This window comes from Kogia breviceps, chromosome 1 (assembly GCF_026419965.1).
Source record: "Kogia breviceps isolate mKogBre1 chromosome 1, mKogBre1 haplotype 1, whole genome shotgun sequence".
Classification (NCBI taxonomy): Eukaryota; Metazoa; Chordata; class Mammalia; order Artiodactyla; family Physeteridae; genus Kogia; species Kogia breviceps.
Window position 1 is genome coordinate 151,909,038 of NC_081310.1, and position 17,802 is coordinate 151,926,839.

Consider the following 17,802-nt stretch of genomic DNA (forward strand, 5'->3'; position numbering starts at 1 on the left):
CCTTGAGATTAAAGGATACTCTTGGCTTCCGCCTTGTCTCCCCATCACCAGGCATGGTGCCTTCCTCATAGCAGTTACTAGATGAACGTTTGTTTCACTGATTAAACGAATACATCCCTACAATAGCAGAACAGTTATTCTCATTTTGAAGACAACAGAACCAAAAAAAAAAAAAAAAAGAAAAAAGAGAGAGAATAAAACCAACCCATATGTTCAGATGTTCAGAGAAATGAGATTTACTTACCCCTCCAGAAGAATGCTGTGACTTGCAACTTGTCTGACTTCTGGCCTCTCTCCTCCCTTTCCCAGTTAACATCCACCTATCCTGGGCCCCCAGATTTCCAAGCTAACAGTTCACCTAGTGCAGTTGATCATGCTAATGAGTTCCTGTATCACAACACACATTAACTGCACTGTCTTCTTTAGTGTCTTTTCTAAAGACAGCATTTTCCTCCAATAGATGTGACCTCCATTTTAACCACTGTGAGGAAAGAATTTTGTTCGGTTTTTGTTTTACATCGAATCATACCACGTGAGCATAAGGCCAGCCAAACTTGGCAAACTTTCTCTCACTTCTCTGGTTATACTGTAAATTCCTAGATGTAGCTGACACCCCTACACAGTGGTCGGACAAGGCTGGCAGCAAGAAAGCTGGGCACGTGGACTATTCTATTACAGCCATAAGTCTGGAACGGACCAGGAAACAAGAATTCATTTAGCAAATATTTATTGAATATTTTTTTCAATGCCAAGCACTGTGTTTGGGTCGGGGAAGACAATAGTCAGGTATGGAGAGAAAGATTTGGTCTCTCCTCTTACGGAGCCAAGAATCCACCAATCCAAATGAGGAAGAAACATGGTGCAGCAGAAAAAAAAACAAACGAAAAAAACAAGACAGGATTTAGATCCAAAAGGACCTTCACAAAGACCCAATCCTGATACCTGTGGACAAGTCATTGCATCTCTTTGAGGCTTACTATATTTATCTATAAAATGTAACAAACAGTAACATTTAACTTGCAAGGTCATGTCACCAATCAAATAAAGAAAACATATGTCCAAGTCACAGAAGTTATAAAGTAAAATACAAAATACAGTATCATAACAATAGCTGACATTTATTAAATGTTATTAGGTATCAGGCCAAGTCCTTCTTTTTCAAAAAAAATTTTGGCCTGCTTTTTTAAATTGCTTTGTTGGACTATAAAAGTAAAAGAATACAGCACATATTTGGCATAAATCAAATATGCAAATGCAGGGATAAGGGAAGGATTCACTGTCCAGGTAAATGAAGGCAGGCCATCAGCCTCAACACTCCATATATTTTAGTTACGAGCCCAGTTTATGGGAAGACCACCCTGGAGAGAAAATCCACAACAGATGCCCTAACATCAGCTGACAGTACCGTCCGCAGTGCTCAAAGGCTGGGAGGAATCTGGTCCAAACGTAAAACTGCCCTAGTATAAACATTCTAAAGAGAGCTTGTTTGATTCAGTTGATGTGTCTTGGATTTTCTTGGGGGTGAAGGGAGTAACATAAAGGGGTTAGTCCCCTCAGAGCACAAAGACACAGAGGAGAGGCCCAGAAGAGTTACTGCATCAATCTCACAAAATAAGCAGTGACTCAAGGTAACAGACTGCAGCCAAGGGATGGCTCTGGGGTGGAAAGGAGTAGTAATACTCCAAACTTCCTTTTCCACAATAGGGAAGAGAAAATGAAAGTACACTCAACTTGCAGTGGATCTTTACTTTGGAATGGAACTATCTGGACAGACAAAACCCAGCAATCAAAAACGGCATGATAAATGATTTGATAAGTTCATGCATCCATCCATTAAAATATTTACTGAGCTATCAGTGTGAGATGCTAAGCAATGCCCTAGACACCAGGGACATGGAGATAAGTGAGGTGCAATATAGTTTAATGAATTCCAGGGTAGAGGTAAAGGGAGGATGCCATAGGGGACAGAGGGCAGGACCTCAATCAACATGGAGAAAGTCAAGGAAGGCTTCCTGAAGTTTGAAGAATTAGTATGTTTCCCAAAGTGAAAGGAAATGATTTTAAGTTTGCCAGGCAGAAGGAAGACCTCAGCAAAGACCCAGAGGTATAAGAGAACATGGGTATGGTATCCTTAGATCCACTGACCAAGAAATTCCCCATCTGGAAAGTCTTTCCAGTTCTCTAAGCATTTTGTTATAGGAAAAGTAATGATGGATTCCTTGAACAAATTCCCGCAGTCTGGGTCTCAAATCCAACTGCCTAGAGGGGTAGTTGCTGGAAAAGGAAATGGTGAGGCAGGCTGGGTGGGGACCACTGTGAAATGAAGGACACTCACCCCTTCTCGAGGGGCAGCCCCTGCACAGCTCTGGCCAGTTCCTTCCACATGAGAATGTGAACCCAGGACTGCTAAATCCTTTTGTTATTTTTTTCTAGAGAAGCAGAAAAATCTGGATTTTTATGTGAAATTTCTTAGTTTTTAAATGTTGGACAACTAATTCAAAAAAGAATTTTTTTTCAAGCACAGGGTGGGTCCAACAAAACCCATCTGGGAACCAGATTCAGCTTGTGGGCTGCCAGCCTGTAAGCCTGCACATGAGCAGAAATGAGCAACAGGGAAGTGAGGGCCAACAGATAGAGCCCAGGGGCTGGAGGCAGGCTGGACTTGGTGAGAATCCTGGCTCTACCACTTACTAATTGCGTAGCTTTGGGGAAACAAGCTACTTAAGCCCTCCGGGTCTTGTTTTCCTCATCTGTAAAATGGGGTAATAATAGTGTGTCACTGAGGGGCTTAGATGAAATACTGCATGTAAAGTCCCTCATATAGTGCAGATGGTTTAGGAAAATAATCCCAAGAAGAAAAAAAAAAAAAATCCCATGCTAAATAACGAAGTGTTGTCAACCAGAAAGGTTAGCTGGGACTATAAGATTACTTTTTAATGGAAAAGTACAAAGAAGTAATAAAAGCATGATCATTGTGCTATAACATCAGCAAACTATACCAACCACGGATAGTGTCTCATTATTGTTTTTGGTAATATACAGCCATATTTTTTCTATAATGTAAGTTTCTTAAGACAAATGCTGTACAGCATTGTCTTTGCTGTACAAAGACTGTACAGCCTCATAATTTGTTTCCCTTTCACATTATGGCGTAAACTTTGTTGCTGCTATACAAATATTTATTATCTACCCAGTACATATGCCAGAAGGATTTTTTTGAAGTCATAAAACAGATCATGTCACACGCATGTTTAAAATCCCTCAACCATTTCTCACTGCTCTTAGAATAAAATCGGAATTCTTGTGCAGGATCTGGCCCCTGGCCCCTTCTCTTACCCCACCTCCTGCCACTCCCTGCCTTGCTCATACCTGCCAGCACTGCTGACCTCCGATGCTGATCTCTCAGGTGCTTTCCTCCCCTCACTGAATCCGCTGCTCCCTCTTCTTGAAAGTCTCATCATTCTTGTCAACCAAAACCTCCCAAGAGAACACACTAGCTATGCCACATCTGTTCATCGGCCATTTTCCTTCATAGCATTTTCCAGAAAACAAAATCACTTTGTATATGTATTTGTCCCCATGTCTATTTTCTGCTGCTCTATGCTAGAATCTAAGTTCCCAGAAGGCTACCCAGGGCCCTCATCTGTCTTGCTCACCTTGGCAACCCCGGTGCCCGTCAAATAGGAGACACTCAGCCAAGACTTTAAATGAAAAAAATGAACCCACCACCCATTGTTCCCAGCCTCAGATTCTCCTGAAGTCATTACTTCCCAAGTTTTTTCCCTGAACTAGAATATTCAAACCCTGCAAGGCAAACACTTGAAGAGGCAGTAGAGTGAAATGGTGATAGGCCCATCCTATGGGTCTGAAATGCTAAGGTTCAAACCCCAGCCTTGCCATTTATTAGCTGAATAACCTTAGGCAAATTGCTTAACATCTCTGAGGCTGTTTTGTCATCTGTAAAAGATGAGACTTAAATTCATAGGGTGGTTGTGAGGATTAGAGGAGTTTAACATGGATGAATGCTTAGACAAGTACTAGGTATATAATAAGCACTGTATACATTTTAGCTACTGTTTTCATCTAATTCCTTATTCTGTTCTTATTGCTTAGTCCAAAAAGGCTGTAACTTGGGGGACTTCCCTGGTGGTCCAGTGGCTAAGGCTTCGCACTCCCAATTCAGGGGGCCTGGGTTTGATCACTGGTCAGGGAACTAGATCTCACATCCCACAACTAAGAGTTCCATGCCGCAACTAAAGATCCCACATGCCAAAACTAAAAGATCCTGCATGCCGCAACGAAGACCCTGCTCAGCCAAATAAATAAATAATATACATATACATATACATATACATATACATATACATGTGTGTGTGTGTATACATATATATATATATTTTTAAAAGGCTGTAATTTTGTGAAGGCAGAGACCACTTCTGGGTTCCCACAGTGAGCTGCACAGGCCCCCACAGGAGGGGGATGGGGGATGGAGCTGTTTGTATGGTTCTTGATGTACGTATGCTTACATGATACGAGACTAGGAGTAAGACATTTAACTTTTCTGAGCCTCAGTTTCCTCATTTATAAAAAGAGATAATATCTACCCCACAAGACTAGTGTAAAGATTAAATAATCATTGTGGAATAAAATAATTCTGGGGCTGGTGGCACTGGTGAATTTTAGGGGAAACAAGTAGAAGGTATTCAGTAAGTCAATCTGCTTTGCAATTCAAAGCTGGCTGCTTTCTGGCATAGGTATTACACATAGGATGTGGATGACTCAAATAAATGAATGACTCTGAAAATATGTTTTATACTCTTCTATTATTTTCTATGATTGTCTCTGACAACTTTGTGATCATTTTTAGATGGTTTCCGTTAGCTATTATTCAAACAGGAAAAACATACCACTCATTACACTCAGCTACTTAAAATAAGATATTCTAGTGTTTAAAATTCTCTCTATTGGTGCTAGAATGTTATTGACATGCCCATCAGTAGAGACAAACATTTTTATGCACAGTGGAAGTGAGAATTAAACTACTCTTTGAATAAGATATTTTACAAATATCTGACTAAATTATAATAATTCCACAGGCTGATATTATCATCGTTTGACAGCTAAGCATGCTGAAACTCAGAGATGCTGACTTAGCCTAAGGTTGCAAAATTGGTAAATGGTGGAGAAAGATTTAAATGCAAGTGTGTTTGGCTTCAAATCCTGTACTTTTTCTGTTGTTACAGAACTGTGTTCTATCTCCCAAAGTTCCAATCTTGTATGAGCTATACTGCTAAGATCTGATGAATGTAGGTAAATAATATCAGACCTATGCACGAAATTTAAAGCCAGAGTAACTAACAGAAAAAGACTGTAGTTTCCACCAAACTGCCATCAAAAAAGAAATGGTGCATTTCCAAGAAAGAAACTGACATTGTTTGTCTTTCATAAAGTTTCAAGATGAGAAACCTAAAGAAAAGAGAATAATTGTTACTATATCATCAAGAAGAATGAAAGAATAGGCCAGTCGAGGTCCTTACTGTGCCAGCCTCTTACTGTACAGAAGGGACAAGGACCAGGCTTTCCTGAAGTCTAACAGAGTTTTCTTTTCAAGAGTTCCTACTGCAAAGCATCCAATGCTAGGTGTGCTAGCACCTTCCACAGCTAGCAGGAAGTTATCAAACCACCCCTCTGGGTATCCAAACTCCCAGGTTCCTCCCAAGAACCTACATACACAGGATAAAGCACATTAGAACCAATCAGAGAATCATTTACTCATTTTCCCAATATGTTATCAGGGAAACAGAAGCAGAAGGGCATGGACTGGGGAGATGAAAGGGGCAGATATATTTTCTAAACCCATCAACAGAATCCTCTGACATTCCAGCCAGCTGCTTCCAGACCTCTGGAATGAACAATGAAAACTGCAAACTATAAAATGATTAGTTTTCTGTTCTGCTGACAATAGCAAAAAGAGGAAATGAGTTAAAAGACGGACTGGAATATCTCCATGCATCCGCTACAAGCCAGATAATTATCTTCCATTAACACTGAGCTGTCAGGATTGGCATCAGCCTGTTAACTTGCTTGACCTTCCTCAGCCTGCACCTTGTTACCCTACAATGTTTCATGTTTATAAAGATAGGAGACTCCAGCTGTTCCAGCCTGAGAGAACTTAATTTACATTTGGCCTTCATTAAGATGAGAGTCAGAATCATTGAGACCAAATGGAGAAGCCAGACTGCTGGGGGTTATGAAAAAATCAAATGGCATTTTTCCTTTTATCTGACAATTCTTATTAAGGAGACATACGTCAACCTAAAACACACAAACCTTATATGTAAAGGACATGATTAAAATTCCATATTGCAGAACTAGGACCCAAGTGGCTTTGCCCAAAAGGTATGGTGGTCCTAGTACATAACTTCTGTCTTCTGAGACGCCTGAACTCCAAATTCTGCCCAACTCCCTCTGACATCTGATTCCAGGCTAAGGACAAGGAGCACATGAATGACAGCAATACTGAGATGAGTGGTGAGCTCTGACACCTCCACCTAGCTCACCCCTCATGGCCAATCAGCCTCAATGTCCTGCTGACATTAACCCCTAACGATTTCTGGAACCCATCTCTTCTCCATCCCACAGTGCCTAATTCAGGTCTCATCACTTCTCACCTGGAAAACTGCAATAGCTCCTTACTGGCCCACTCAAATCATTCAAAAAATATTTACTGAGTACCTACTATCTGCCAGGCATTTAATTAGAGATAGGGACACAACAAGGAACAAAATGGATATCATCTCCATCCTCCTGTGGATTACTATGGTTGGAGGGGGTGAGCTTCTATACAAATCATCATACAAAGTGACGTGTCATTACAATTTATGAAAGATACAATGAAGTAAAATTAAGAGTACAATGACAAGGGACCTCTGATTTATTTGAGGGTCAGGAAAGGCTTTTTTAAGGGTGGGACAATAAAGCTGAGACCTACATGATGAGTTAGAATCAATGGTGACAAGAGGAAAGAATCTCCAAGCAGAAGGCACAGCATCAGAGCATCATTAAGACCAGAGGTGAGCAAACTTTTTCTCTAACAGTCCAGAGAGTAAATATTTTCAGCTTTGCAGGCCATGCAGTCTCCATCTCAAGTACTCAGTTCTACCACTGTAGGGCAAAAGCACCACAGACAGTAGATAAAAGAACAAGCATGGCTGTGCTCCAATAAAACTTTATTTGTGGCCACTGAAATTTTAATTTCCTATCATTTTCACCAGTCACAAAATATGACTCTTCTTTTGATTCTTTTTCAAACATCTGAAAATGTAAAGCTCATTCTTAGCTCCCAGGACATCCAAAAAGAGGCAACAGGCCAGATTTGGCCCATGGCCCTAGTTTGCCAACCCCCAGTCAAAAGTCTGAGGTGGCAAAGAGCTGGTATGTTTGAGGCACTCTGAGTGGATCCCTGTGGATGGATCAGTGAGCAAAGTGAGAGACACACAGTAAGCAGAGGAGGGAGGTGAAAATGACGTCACATACCATCTTCTGGGCCAGGTTACAAATTTGGAGTTTATCCTAAGGGCAAAGCAAGGCCAACCTAGTGCTATAATGAGGAAAGTAAGAAACCTGGTTTTAGGGGAATTCCCTGGTGGTCCAGTGGTTAGGACTTGGTGCTTTAGCTGCTGGGGCCCAGGTTCCATCCCTGGTAGGGGAACTAAGATCCCACAAGCTGCACGGTGTGGTCAATAAATAAATGCACACATACTAATAAAAACATAGATAAATAAACTGGTTCTTACTCTTCCCCCCAAACATTTTCTCACTCCTAATCCAATCTCTTCACCCTGCCAAAGGTATCTAAGACACTTCCCCCCTTGCCTAACAACCATCCACTAATCTCTCTCACCAAATAGGCTCTTAACAAACTGAGCTCGGGCTCCTTACCTGGTCTCATTTCCTACTACACTCAGGGAAGCATCCCAGCCTCCTGTCCTAGGGCCTACACACCTTACCATAATGAACCTCATTCTCTCTAGAATACTGTATCCTTCCTGTCTTCTCTACTACGCAAAACCTCCACTCATATCTTGAGGCTCATCTCAAGTAGCTCGTGCAGGAAGCAAATTATTTTCCCTGAAAGCACTCTGCATATGCCTGCATCTCGGCGCTCAGTGCATCTTCTTCTGGCTCTGGTTCCATGCCTCTCTTCTCCTTATGCTCCCCCACCACTGTCCCCAGGGGTCACTGTGCCGCTTGACGGTAAGGCCGAGTCCTCTTTGTGCCCATGTCCCCAGTTCCTACCACAGTGCTGGTTCACAGCAGGACCTCGGCTAAGATTTGGCAAATTAAGGAATGAATGAAGAGTAAACAAATGGCAGCCCAGTAAACTTGGCACAGACTCTCATGTTCTGACGTCGAATGTGCTGTTGAACAGCCACTCAAGCTACTGTACCTCCCTGTGCCTCAGTCTCCCAGAAGCCCAATAAAAAGAAGGTACTGTTTCCCGATTCTCCACACATGGATGCTTTTCAGGATACAAAGGGAGAGCTTTTAGCATTGAAAGTGGTTTTGTGAGTCTGCAGGCCAGCAACATCAGCATCACCTGGGAGCTTGTTAGACACGCAAATTCTTAGTTCCCGCCACAGGGCTACTAAGTCGGAATCTGCAGTTTAACAAGCTCTCCAGGTGATTCATTTACACATTGAAGTTTGAGAAGAGCTATAAGCCGTGCTGGTAGGCTTTAAGGAGAAGGTACGAAGCATGATTTTAGAAGTCGTTTTGATTTTGAATTTGCAATCACAGTAAAACCAAAGGAACTCTCAGCAAGGATTCCTCGGTGTGCTTACCAAAAAGAAAAAAAAAAATCAAAAAAGTCTGAAAAACAGATTTGAGGCTCAGCCTTCAGGTAGTTAAATGCACAGTGAGGCACTGTTTAGAGCCTTACTCAGAAAATTCTGAAACGGAATTGACTGGATGGATGGATGGATGGATGGATGGATGGATGGATGGATGGATGGATGGTCAGTCTTAGGTCATAATCACTGCCACACAAATCTAGAACTTATTTATTTTCTATGGGCTTTATGTAGTGCAGTTAGATCTCAAGCACACAGGTAAATATCCTGACAGGTTCATACCAGAGGTATATTTAGATCTCCTGGGATATACAGCCCTGAGCCGGCTACAAAGCAGGTGCTCAATAAGGCTCTGGTATTGCACCAATGACCACCTGCTCAATCCTCCTCAATTCAGAACAGCTACTCCTCACCTGTGGTCCAGAAGGGTGACACAGCCAACCCATTTGTTCTTTTGCACACGTTTAGGCTGGCTTAGAGACCATCACCACCCTCATTCCTGGTCCTTCTCAAAGTGGTATATGCTTCAGAGGATTTTAGTACTGCATGACTGATGGGATGAGCCGGGATTTGGAGACCAGGAGACACAGGTTTAAATTCTGGCCCTATCGTCTGTTTGCGAAAGTCATATCACCCTCTCTCTGAGCCTCAGTTTCCCATGCCATCTACCAGGCAGAGGTTGTTAGGATGAGATCAGTTAAAGCCTATAGCACACATAGCAGAGTTTGGAGGCAGTGCAAATACAAATCGATACACTGATTTGTATTTCAGGATATTTTTGTATCAAGTTTCCAAACAGATCCAGTCCAACTCTCTCACTTTAGAGATGGAAAAAGTGAGGCCTGGGGATGAGAACTGCTTTGCCCGAAGTCACATAGTGTGATGCAAACAGAGTCAGAATTAGAATCCTAGAAACCCCCAACTCCTAAAACACTCTGTGTTTTCAAACTCTTAGCAAATATAGAAGTCTTTCTGCAAATTAAAACTTACAAAATAGCTCAATATACTAAACAGGTAACAAGCCAAGCCTGCCTTGATTACTGATGACCTTTTTACTTATCTCCCTTCTGCCCCATGGTGGCAATCCAAGGACACCTCCTCATCACCTTTAAACTCTCCCCAACCCCACATCTGAGTAACTGAAGACTCAATCCACCTGAAACCTCAGGGCCAGTAAATGAATCACGGCAGGTCTTATCATTAGATGGATTCTCTCCTCACCAGACCACCTAGGGGTTTTCAAGTTCCTGCAATTCCCAGAGGACTTGAACTTTCTCACACATCCATCTCTACTGGGAACCATTAAGCTGACATCACCATTCTCCACACTTCATAAATGATTATAACATCTGGAAATGGGAACCACCTGCAAGTGCCTTAGCCAGAGATCACCTTATCACACAAGGGTATGGAAACTCAAGTTCAGGTGAGATGAGAAAGGCATTCCATAAAATGCCACTAAGGCCAAAGATTAATCATTGGGGGCTAAAAGTATGTAGAGAAAGAATGTTCCAGTCAGAAGATTTGGACTTGAATCTCAGCTCTGCCACTTTCTAACTGGAATGGTAATTAACCTCTCTGAACTTCAGTAGAACAGTGGATATTAAGAAAATCAATTTCAGAGTCATTTTTAGGTTCAAATCCTGGTTCTGTTGCATACTTATTGAGTCACTTTGGGTGAGGTGATGAATCTCTATTAGCTTTCGTTTTTACAAATACAGAAAAAGAAAAAAAAAATACTTTACAGGGTTGCCGTTAGGATTCAAAGAGATAATCTGCATCAAATACTTATCACAGTGCTTTGCCTGAGTCAAGCAGAATGACTTAAGCACAACCGAACCAATAAAATGGGATCAACCCTCCTGAGAATTGCTGCAAAAATCAAACACAACAGCCGTGACGAGAAGGGTGCCTGGTACCAATAGATTCAATAAATGGAATCCTCTGCTATTATGAGTAATCGCTCCTCAACGCTATGCACTTACCTCTTTTAGCCACAGAAGCTTCGGGGCCTGCATTTCCACGGACATCACACCCCCAACGTACTGCAGCACACTGTGCTTGGTTTTGTTGATCCTGTGGACCTGACTGACCGCCCGGTGGTCCAGCCACATGATGATGTTTCGATGAGAATCCCCTAGCAAAAACAAGGGAGATGAGGACACAGGTGCATCCTTATCCTTCTAATTCAAGGGGGCACTTATGGATTCCCAAGGGCAAAAATCTGCACAACTGCTTGTATAATTTCACACATCAACAAGAAACAAGTGAAAGGACCACCACCAACACTGACTAGTACATCCTACCCATATCTCGGACACTTCAAGAGATGTCCTCTTTGAATATAGTCCCAGGGTTAAACGTCTGAAGGAGAAACCAGTCAAGATCCACCAATTAATTATATTACCATTCATTCTCTCTCAACTTTTCCCCTTCCTTTCCTATCCCACCTATCCCACCTATCCTAGAAAAACTTTTCTGGGTATATACTCAAGAAAAGAGCCAATGAAATAAGCCTAAAAAATACTTCAGCTTGGGCTTCCCTGGTGGCTCAGTGGTTAGGAGTCCGCCTGCCAATGCAGGGGACACAGGTTCATGCCCCAGTCCGGGAAGATCCCACATGCCGCGGAGCGGCTGGGCCCGTGAGCCATGGCCGCTGGGCCTGTGCATCCGGAGCCTGTCCTCCGCAACGGGAGAGGCCACAGCAGTGAGAGGCCCGCAAACTTCAGCTTTTTAAGGTATGTCTCCTTGAAATATGGACAAATATTTTAGGTATGATATCATATACATTTACATAAAGGCTTTAATTTGCCTATATTCTCACTTCCTCTAGTCACTCTAATTAAAATTAGTTAATTTAAGTGTTTTTCCTCACTCGATTGGTTTGTTTGGTGGAGTGGGATGCACTGGAATTTTTTTTCCATTCTGGGACCAGGCAGACCTAATGGGGAACGTTCTTTCAGTATAGGCAGAAATATTGAGAAAGTTATTTAATTTTTCTTAGCCTCAGTGTCCTTATCTGCAAAATGTAGCATATAAGGATTAACTGAGATTTTTCATTCATTGAACAAAAGATAATGTACATAAAGGATATGGCAAGTACTTGTCACATAGTAGGCCCTCAAGAGGAATAAATCACAGGAAACAGAATTTAAAATCAGCTGGAAAAGGAGCATGGGCAGTGCCCCTCACATCCTACCTCTACCATCCTGCAGCCCACAGAGAAACTAATTGCCCCTTTCCCCCTTCCTCAGACTCTGCTAAGTCATCCTGCACTGATGGGCAAGCCAGTATTCTTTTCACAGTCCTCTGCTTCCTCTGATGGCAAAATGCAGAGAACAGCAAGGAATATATACCTGGGAGATTATAAACGGGGAAGATAAAAGGGACCCAAGAGTAACTGAGATAGGCACTTCACATGTTATTTTATTTACTGGCAATATATAACTGCAGCAATTATATAATTTTGCTAATAATGAGTGTTTATAAAGCTGCGCATGTGCATTTGTGTGTGTCTGTCCCAAGCCTTGTGCTGAACCTCTTGCACACATCGTCTCATTTAATCCTTAAAACAACTCTGAGATCTAGGTCGTTTTTAATGACAAACTGACTCCGAGATTGAAGACATGCCTACTACCTCACAGCTGGGAAAAGCACAAAGTGTGCGTTGAAAGTAGATCTGTGCAGAGAATGGATAAATAAATTAGTACAACAAATTTAAACTTGAGCTACACACATCAACATGAATAATGACACCAGCTGGGGTATTTTTAAACACAGTATATATTGTTTGTTGTTGTGGGTATACACACATGTGGTAAAAGCACAGAAGAAATGTGTTTGTGAACACCAGCTATGGCAGAAGCATTACCTGCTGGGCAGAGGGGTGGGGGTGGGGCGCATGGACAGAAGCTTCAAATGGTTCTTTCTTTAAAAAAAAAAAAAAAAAAGGACTTGTGGCAAATGTGGCAAAACCTCATCTGTTGATCCTCATACATACATAGGAGGCTGTTATCTTATTTTCCTTACTCTTCCATGTATTTGAAAAAGAATTTTTTAAACTTACAGAAAAAGTCAGCCTAAGGACACATCTAAATCAGGTCATCATTGTAATGAGTCAAGGACTCACTCATTGGTTTGCCTGCCTGGAGAGATTTCAGGTCCCACGAAAACTCCTCAAACAACAGTAATACATTTAAAATAAGAGAAAGTACATGAAACCTTCCATAGGTACATCTAAGATTTTGTTTAAACAGCTGAGTGATTCTACTGTATGACAAAACTGCTTAAAGTTCTGGTTCTCAGCCCTAGTTTCACATTAGAATCTCCTGGGATAGCTTTAAAAATACTGATGTCCAGGTCCTATTCCAGAACCATCACGGAATCAGACTGTGGGTATGTGGGCACACATTCGTAAACACACACACACACACAATGTGGGTGTGTGGGTGTTGGGGGGAACAATATCTGCATTGCATCTTAAATATTGTATAGAATCTGCAGCTGCTTCAAGACAAAAACACCTGTTGCTAAACTTTCTACTGTAAAGACAGACCGATCAGCCACTATCTCTACATGAAGAGGCTCTCAGAATGACACACTGAGCATTGTGTAGAATCAATTACTTTATTATATTTATTATGATTATTAATTAACAATGTTCATTACAGACAACAACCTGGAAGTTAATCTTCTTTTCAGTGCCTGTAGAAAATCACTAATGAATGACTCCACTGGAAGTTCATTTCATCTTTTATTAAGCATCTGGTACATGCCAGGCACAGGGTTGGGTGCTGGGATACCAAGAAGAATGTGCCACAGTCTCTGCCCTTACGGAACACGTGGGAAAATGGAAAAACAGTCTGTATGGAGTGATGACTGCTGGGGCAGAAGTCCTGGACATGGTACAGAGAGAAGGAAGAGCACAGAGAAGCCCCCAGTTAGCCGAGCCTGAGGCTGCACAGGGAGCTTCCAAGACACAGGAAAGCTTTAGGTTAATTCTGAAAATGACTGGCCACTGGATAAGCAGGTGAAGAAAGAGTGAGGGAGGAGGGGCTACACAATAGAAACAGCACATGAAACCAACAGAGCACAGACCCATAAAGGCATCATGTTTTAAGAGAACTGGAAATAATCTGGTAGAGCAGAATTTGGGTTACATAGTCAGTTTACCTTAGGGAAGATTATTTATCCCTGTACTCATTCAATTAATACTGTCAACACCTCACAGGTGGTGTTCCAGGGATACTTAAAGGAAATGACTGTGAATCAGAAAACCATCTAAATACTAGGTTTCCGTTACAGAGTAGCCTAAGTAGTAACTTCCTCCCTGACCCTAAATTATCTCCCTTGGTTCCTCTCCCTCCCAAGAGCTCCTGTGGCTGGAATGATTCACCCAGTCATGGTCTGAGCTAGGTGGGTTGCAGAGATAGGAAGCACACAGCAATGGCACCTCTGTCCAACCCAGCACTGGTCTGATCTTGAAAAGGAAGAAAGACCAAACAAGAAAAGGCAAACAATGAGACTATTTTATCATGTAGGTCAGTGTTCTCAAACTAGTGTACCTATTTTCCTTGGGATTTTTTTTTTCTTTTTCTATTTGGTTACCATCTAAAGAAAGTTTTGCTGGTCTTACGGCTTTGGTTTTAATGGTGATGGTTAATTTCCTGACCCCACTCCCTGCTCTTCACAATTACTCCAATTAACCAATCAAGAATGGGTCATTATCAGGTAAACAGAAGTCTTTAAAGACCCTCTTAATTCATCCTTAAAATCTGAATTTCATTTTCTAGTACAGGCTAATCCATTGCAGTTAATATCTAACCTTAATAGAACCTGTTGAAAGGCAAGAAACTGGTAAGGGAACCTGCAGCTGGATGCATGTGATGAATGGGTACATTTTAACCTTTTAGGTGGAATACAGCTTTTTCAACACTTATAATTCAGGTTGCAACCTAGGTAACACTTTTAATAGGAGAACTGTCAACAGGAGGCAATTCTCTCTTCAATGAGAAAAAAGATGGCATCCGGGAGGGTGCTGGTATAAGCAGGTTTAACAAGGAACTCTTCCTCTACTTCAGATGTTCTTATTCCTAATGTTTTAGCTGTCCACTCATCTGCACCCAGTAATTCTCCACATATTAGAATTATCGAGAAAACTTTAAAAACACTGATGCCCTAGCCTCACCCCAAGCCAACTGAATACAAACCCTGGGGGTAAGGCTCATGAATTGGTAATCTTAAAAGATCTCCAGTTGATTCTAATGTGCTACCAGAGTTAAAAACCATGTGTTTTAGCAGATTAGAAGGTACAGAGTCCTTGGAACTTAGGGCTCTTAACATCTAAAGTCCCACCCCAAATGAGAATTCCTCCCACAGCATCCCTAACAGACCACCACCTGACTGCTACTTAAAACAAGCCAACAAAGAAGTGCTGGCAGCCTCCCCAAGCAGCCCTCTCCATGGTTGGAGAGGGCTTGCTGCTGCTGAGCTGAGGTCTGTAGGTTCAGTCCCATTCCTTGGGTCTCTGCTCTCTGAAGTGGTCTAGATGGGGGCTGCCCTGCCCTCCTGGGCCGGAACAATGCCAGCTGAGCCAGTGGTGAGCTGCTGAGAACAAGGACCACTCATATTCGTCTCTGAAGCCCCAACACTTAATCAGACAGGGATTGGCACACAGGGGGTGCTAGTAAATGTGGCATAAATAGAAAAAAATGTGTGTGTGTGTGGTCACCATTACCACTGTGCTCTAATCATTCATCCATTTGCATACTTTTGCAGGGCATGTCATTTATAAAAATCATTGTTCCATGCATTAGGTCCATAGGAGTAAGTAAGACACATTCTCCTAACTTAAGGAATTCATAATCGGACTGAAGAAACTTTTCTGAGCATTCAGGCATCCGGCTCTCACTTAATTCTCACAGCAAAGCTACTGTTTCATTATTCCAATTCTTTCAGAGGAGAAACCAAGCGACGCAGACGTTAAGTGACTCGCTCAAGGCGTCACAGCTCAGCAGCAGCAGGGCTAAGATCTGGGACTGCCTGACTCCAATGCCAGGGTGTCCCAGTGTGCCCCAGTATCCATAGCCACCAATTAAGAAAGGTACTGCTACAGCAGTGTCCACTACTAAGGATTCTTTAATACAGCCTCGCCCAAAACATGCTTGTGATACCTAAGTTGGCAACAACCGACTGAAAATGCAGAGTCACACTCCTTTAGATGGAGCATGCAATTTCCAGTGCACCATAGTCTCCACTGCTCCCAAGTGTCTGCCACTGAATCAAAAGGTTAAATGTCAGTTGAAATTTATCTCTGCACATGTGCTGTTGTTTTTCTCAAATCTGGCACACTGTATTCATTTACATTACCTAGTTGACTTTTGGGTTTGCAACCTCGATGCTAGCGCTACTGGCTAGAGTATCCCAAAAGGGACACATCCTCACCACCCATGAAAAAATTTCTGACAGTGGATAAAAGTTGGCACTTACATTTGAAACAGCTCATTACAGTACTCATGAGTGTAATGAGAGAGTGCAATGAGAGTGTAATGAGAGTGTATTAGAACAATGTCATTAAATGTGAATGTCTTTGGTCTGGCTATTGAAAATAGAGAGACCATTTGTTTCCAGCTTTTGTGTGATATATGGTCCTGTCTGTCTTATTCTATTTTCTTTAAGTGAACTTGATTCACCGACTCAAATGAATGTGGTGGAGGAGCTTCATATACAAAACAACTGCAGGTACAGACAACACTCCCTTCCTTGAAAAGGCCCAGACCAGTTATCTGTCTCAAGGCTACTCACTCTGAGCTAATGATCCCATGTCCATCCTACATCAGATTTTCTGCTGTGGCTCCTGTGCATTGTGGAGCCAAGTCTCTTCCTAATCCACCTAATCCCAATGTCACCCCTCTCCTACTAACTGCTGTCCAAGCTTTAACCTCTAGGAACATGATTTTGGGGCTCCATGCTCCACCTGTAAATCTCACTAACAGTGATAACACTTAATATCATGCTCCACCTGGGCCCCGGCCAGTCTCCCACCACCAAGAAAAGAGAGAGAAATGGTCCTACCTTCATGATTCACTGGTAAAGGACGAAACTGCTTATCCAAAACAACCAGAGAACACGTGGCATCAAACCCAAGCCCTCGAATTTGGTTTAAATCAATCCCTTGTACAACTTTCTGTTTTAAAAACAAATAAACAAAAACATAAATTAAAATACAGGCTTTTAAAAGACTGAAAACAGTTATGACTAGAAGGAAATGAATGGCAGAATAAAGTATTTACAACAGAAAACAAATAAAAGTTCAATATCACTAAAATATCAGAAGATCCTATAAATTAATTTAAAAGACAACCAATCTAATTGGAAATTAAGCAAAGGACATGACAAGTCACTTCATAAAATAAAAAGAAATAGTCAAAGAGTATATAAAAAGATTTGCAACTCCATTAAAATTAAATAAATGCAAATAAAAATATCCCAATCTTTGTTTTTCTTATTGGCAAAAATTTAAAAAATTAAGAGTACATAGTAGTGGCAAGACAGGGAGAAGTGGACCTTCTTTTACATTATCCTAACAGTCTGATAATTTAGTACAAATTTTAAAGAATATAGCATAGTATTTATTAAAATTAAAAAATGCATAACTTTTTTTTTTTTTTTTTTTTTTTTTTTTTTGCAGTACGCAGGCCTCTCACTGTTGTGGCCTCTCCCGTTGCAGACCACAGGCTCTGGATGCACAGGCTCAGCAGTCATGGCTCACGGGCCTAGCCGTTCCATGGCATGTGGGATCTTCCCGGACCGGGACACAAACCCGTGTCCCCTGCATCGGCAGGCAGACTCTGAACCACTGCACCACCAGGGAAGCTCTAAAAATGCATAACTTTTGACTCAGCAATCCTACTTCTAGGAACCTATCTTAGTGAATTATTAGCACGAGCAA

The 17,802-nt window shown here is 41.8% G+C and overlaps 1 protein-coding gene across 11 annotated transcripts in view; it reads right to left on the reverse strand.

The window, feature by feature from the left end:
* The window catches only part of FGGY (FGGY carbohydrate kinase domain containing), a 468,943-nt gene that overhangs the window by 417,651 nt on the left and 33,490 nt on the right, over positions 1 to 17,802 (reverse strand). For 7 of the 11 annotated variants that reach the window (XM_067006883.1, XM_067006892.1, XM_067006886.1 and 4 more), the window contains exons 3-4: positions 16,926 to 17,037; positions 10,838 to 10,989 (exon numbers count right to left, since the gene is read on the reverse strand). The exons of 1 other annotated variant lie outside the window; for it this stretch is intronic. In XM_067006883.1, the coding sequence (XP_066862984.1) occupies positions 10,838 to 10,989; positions 16,926 to 17,037 (264 nt within the window). The remainder of the gene's footprint in view (positions 1 to 10,837; positions 10,990 to 16,925; positions 17,038 to 17,802) is intronic. 3 more of the 11 variants (XM_067006896.1, XM_067006897.1, XM_067006898.1) reach the window with 1 other exon arrangement.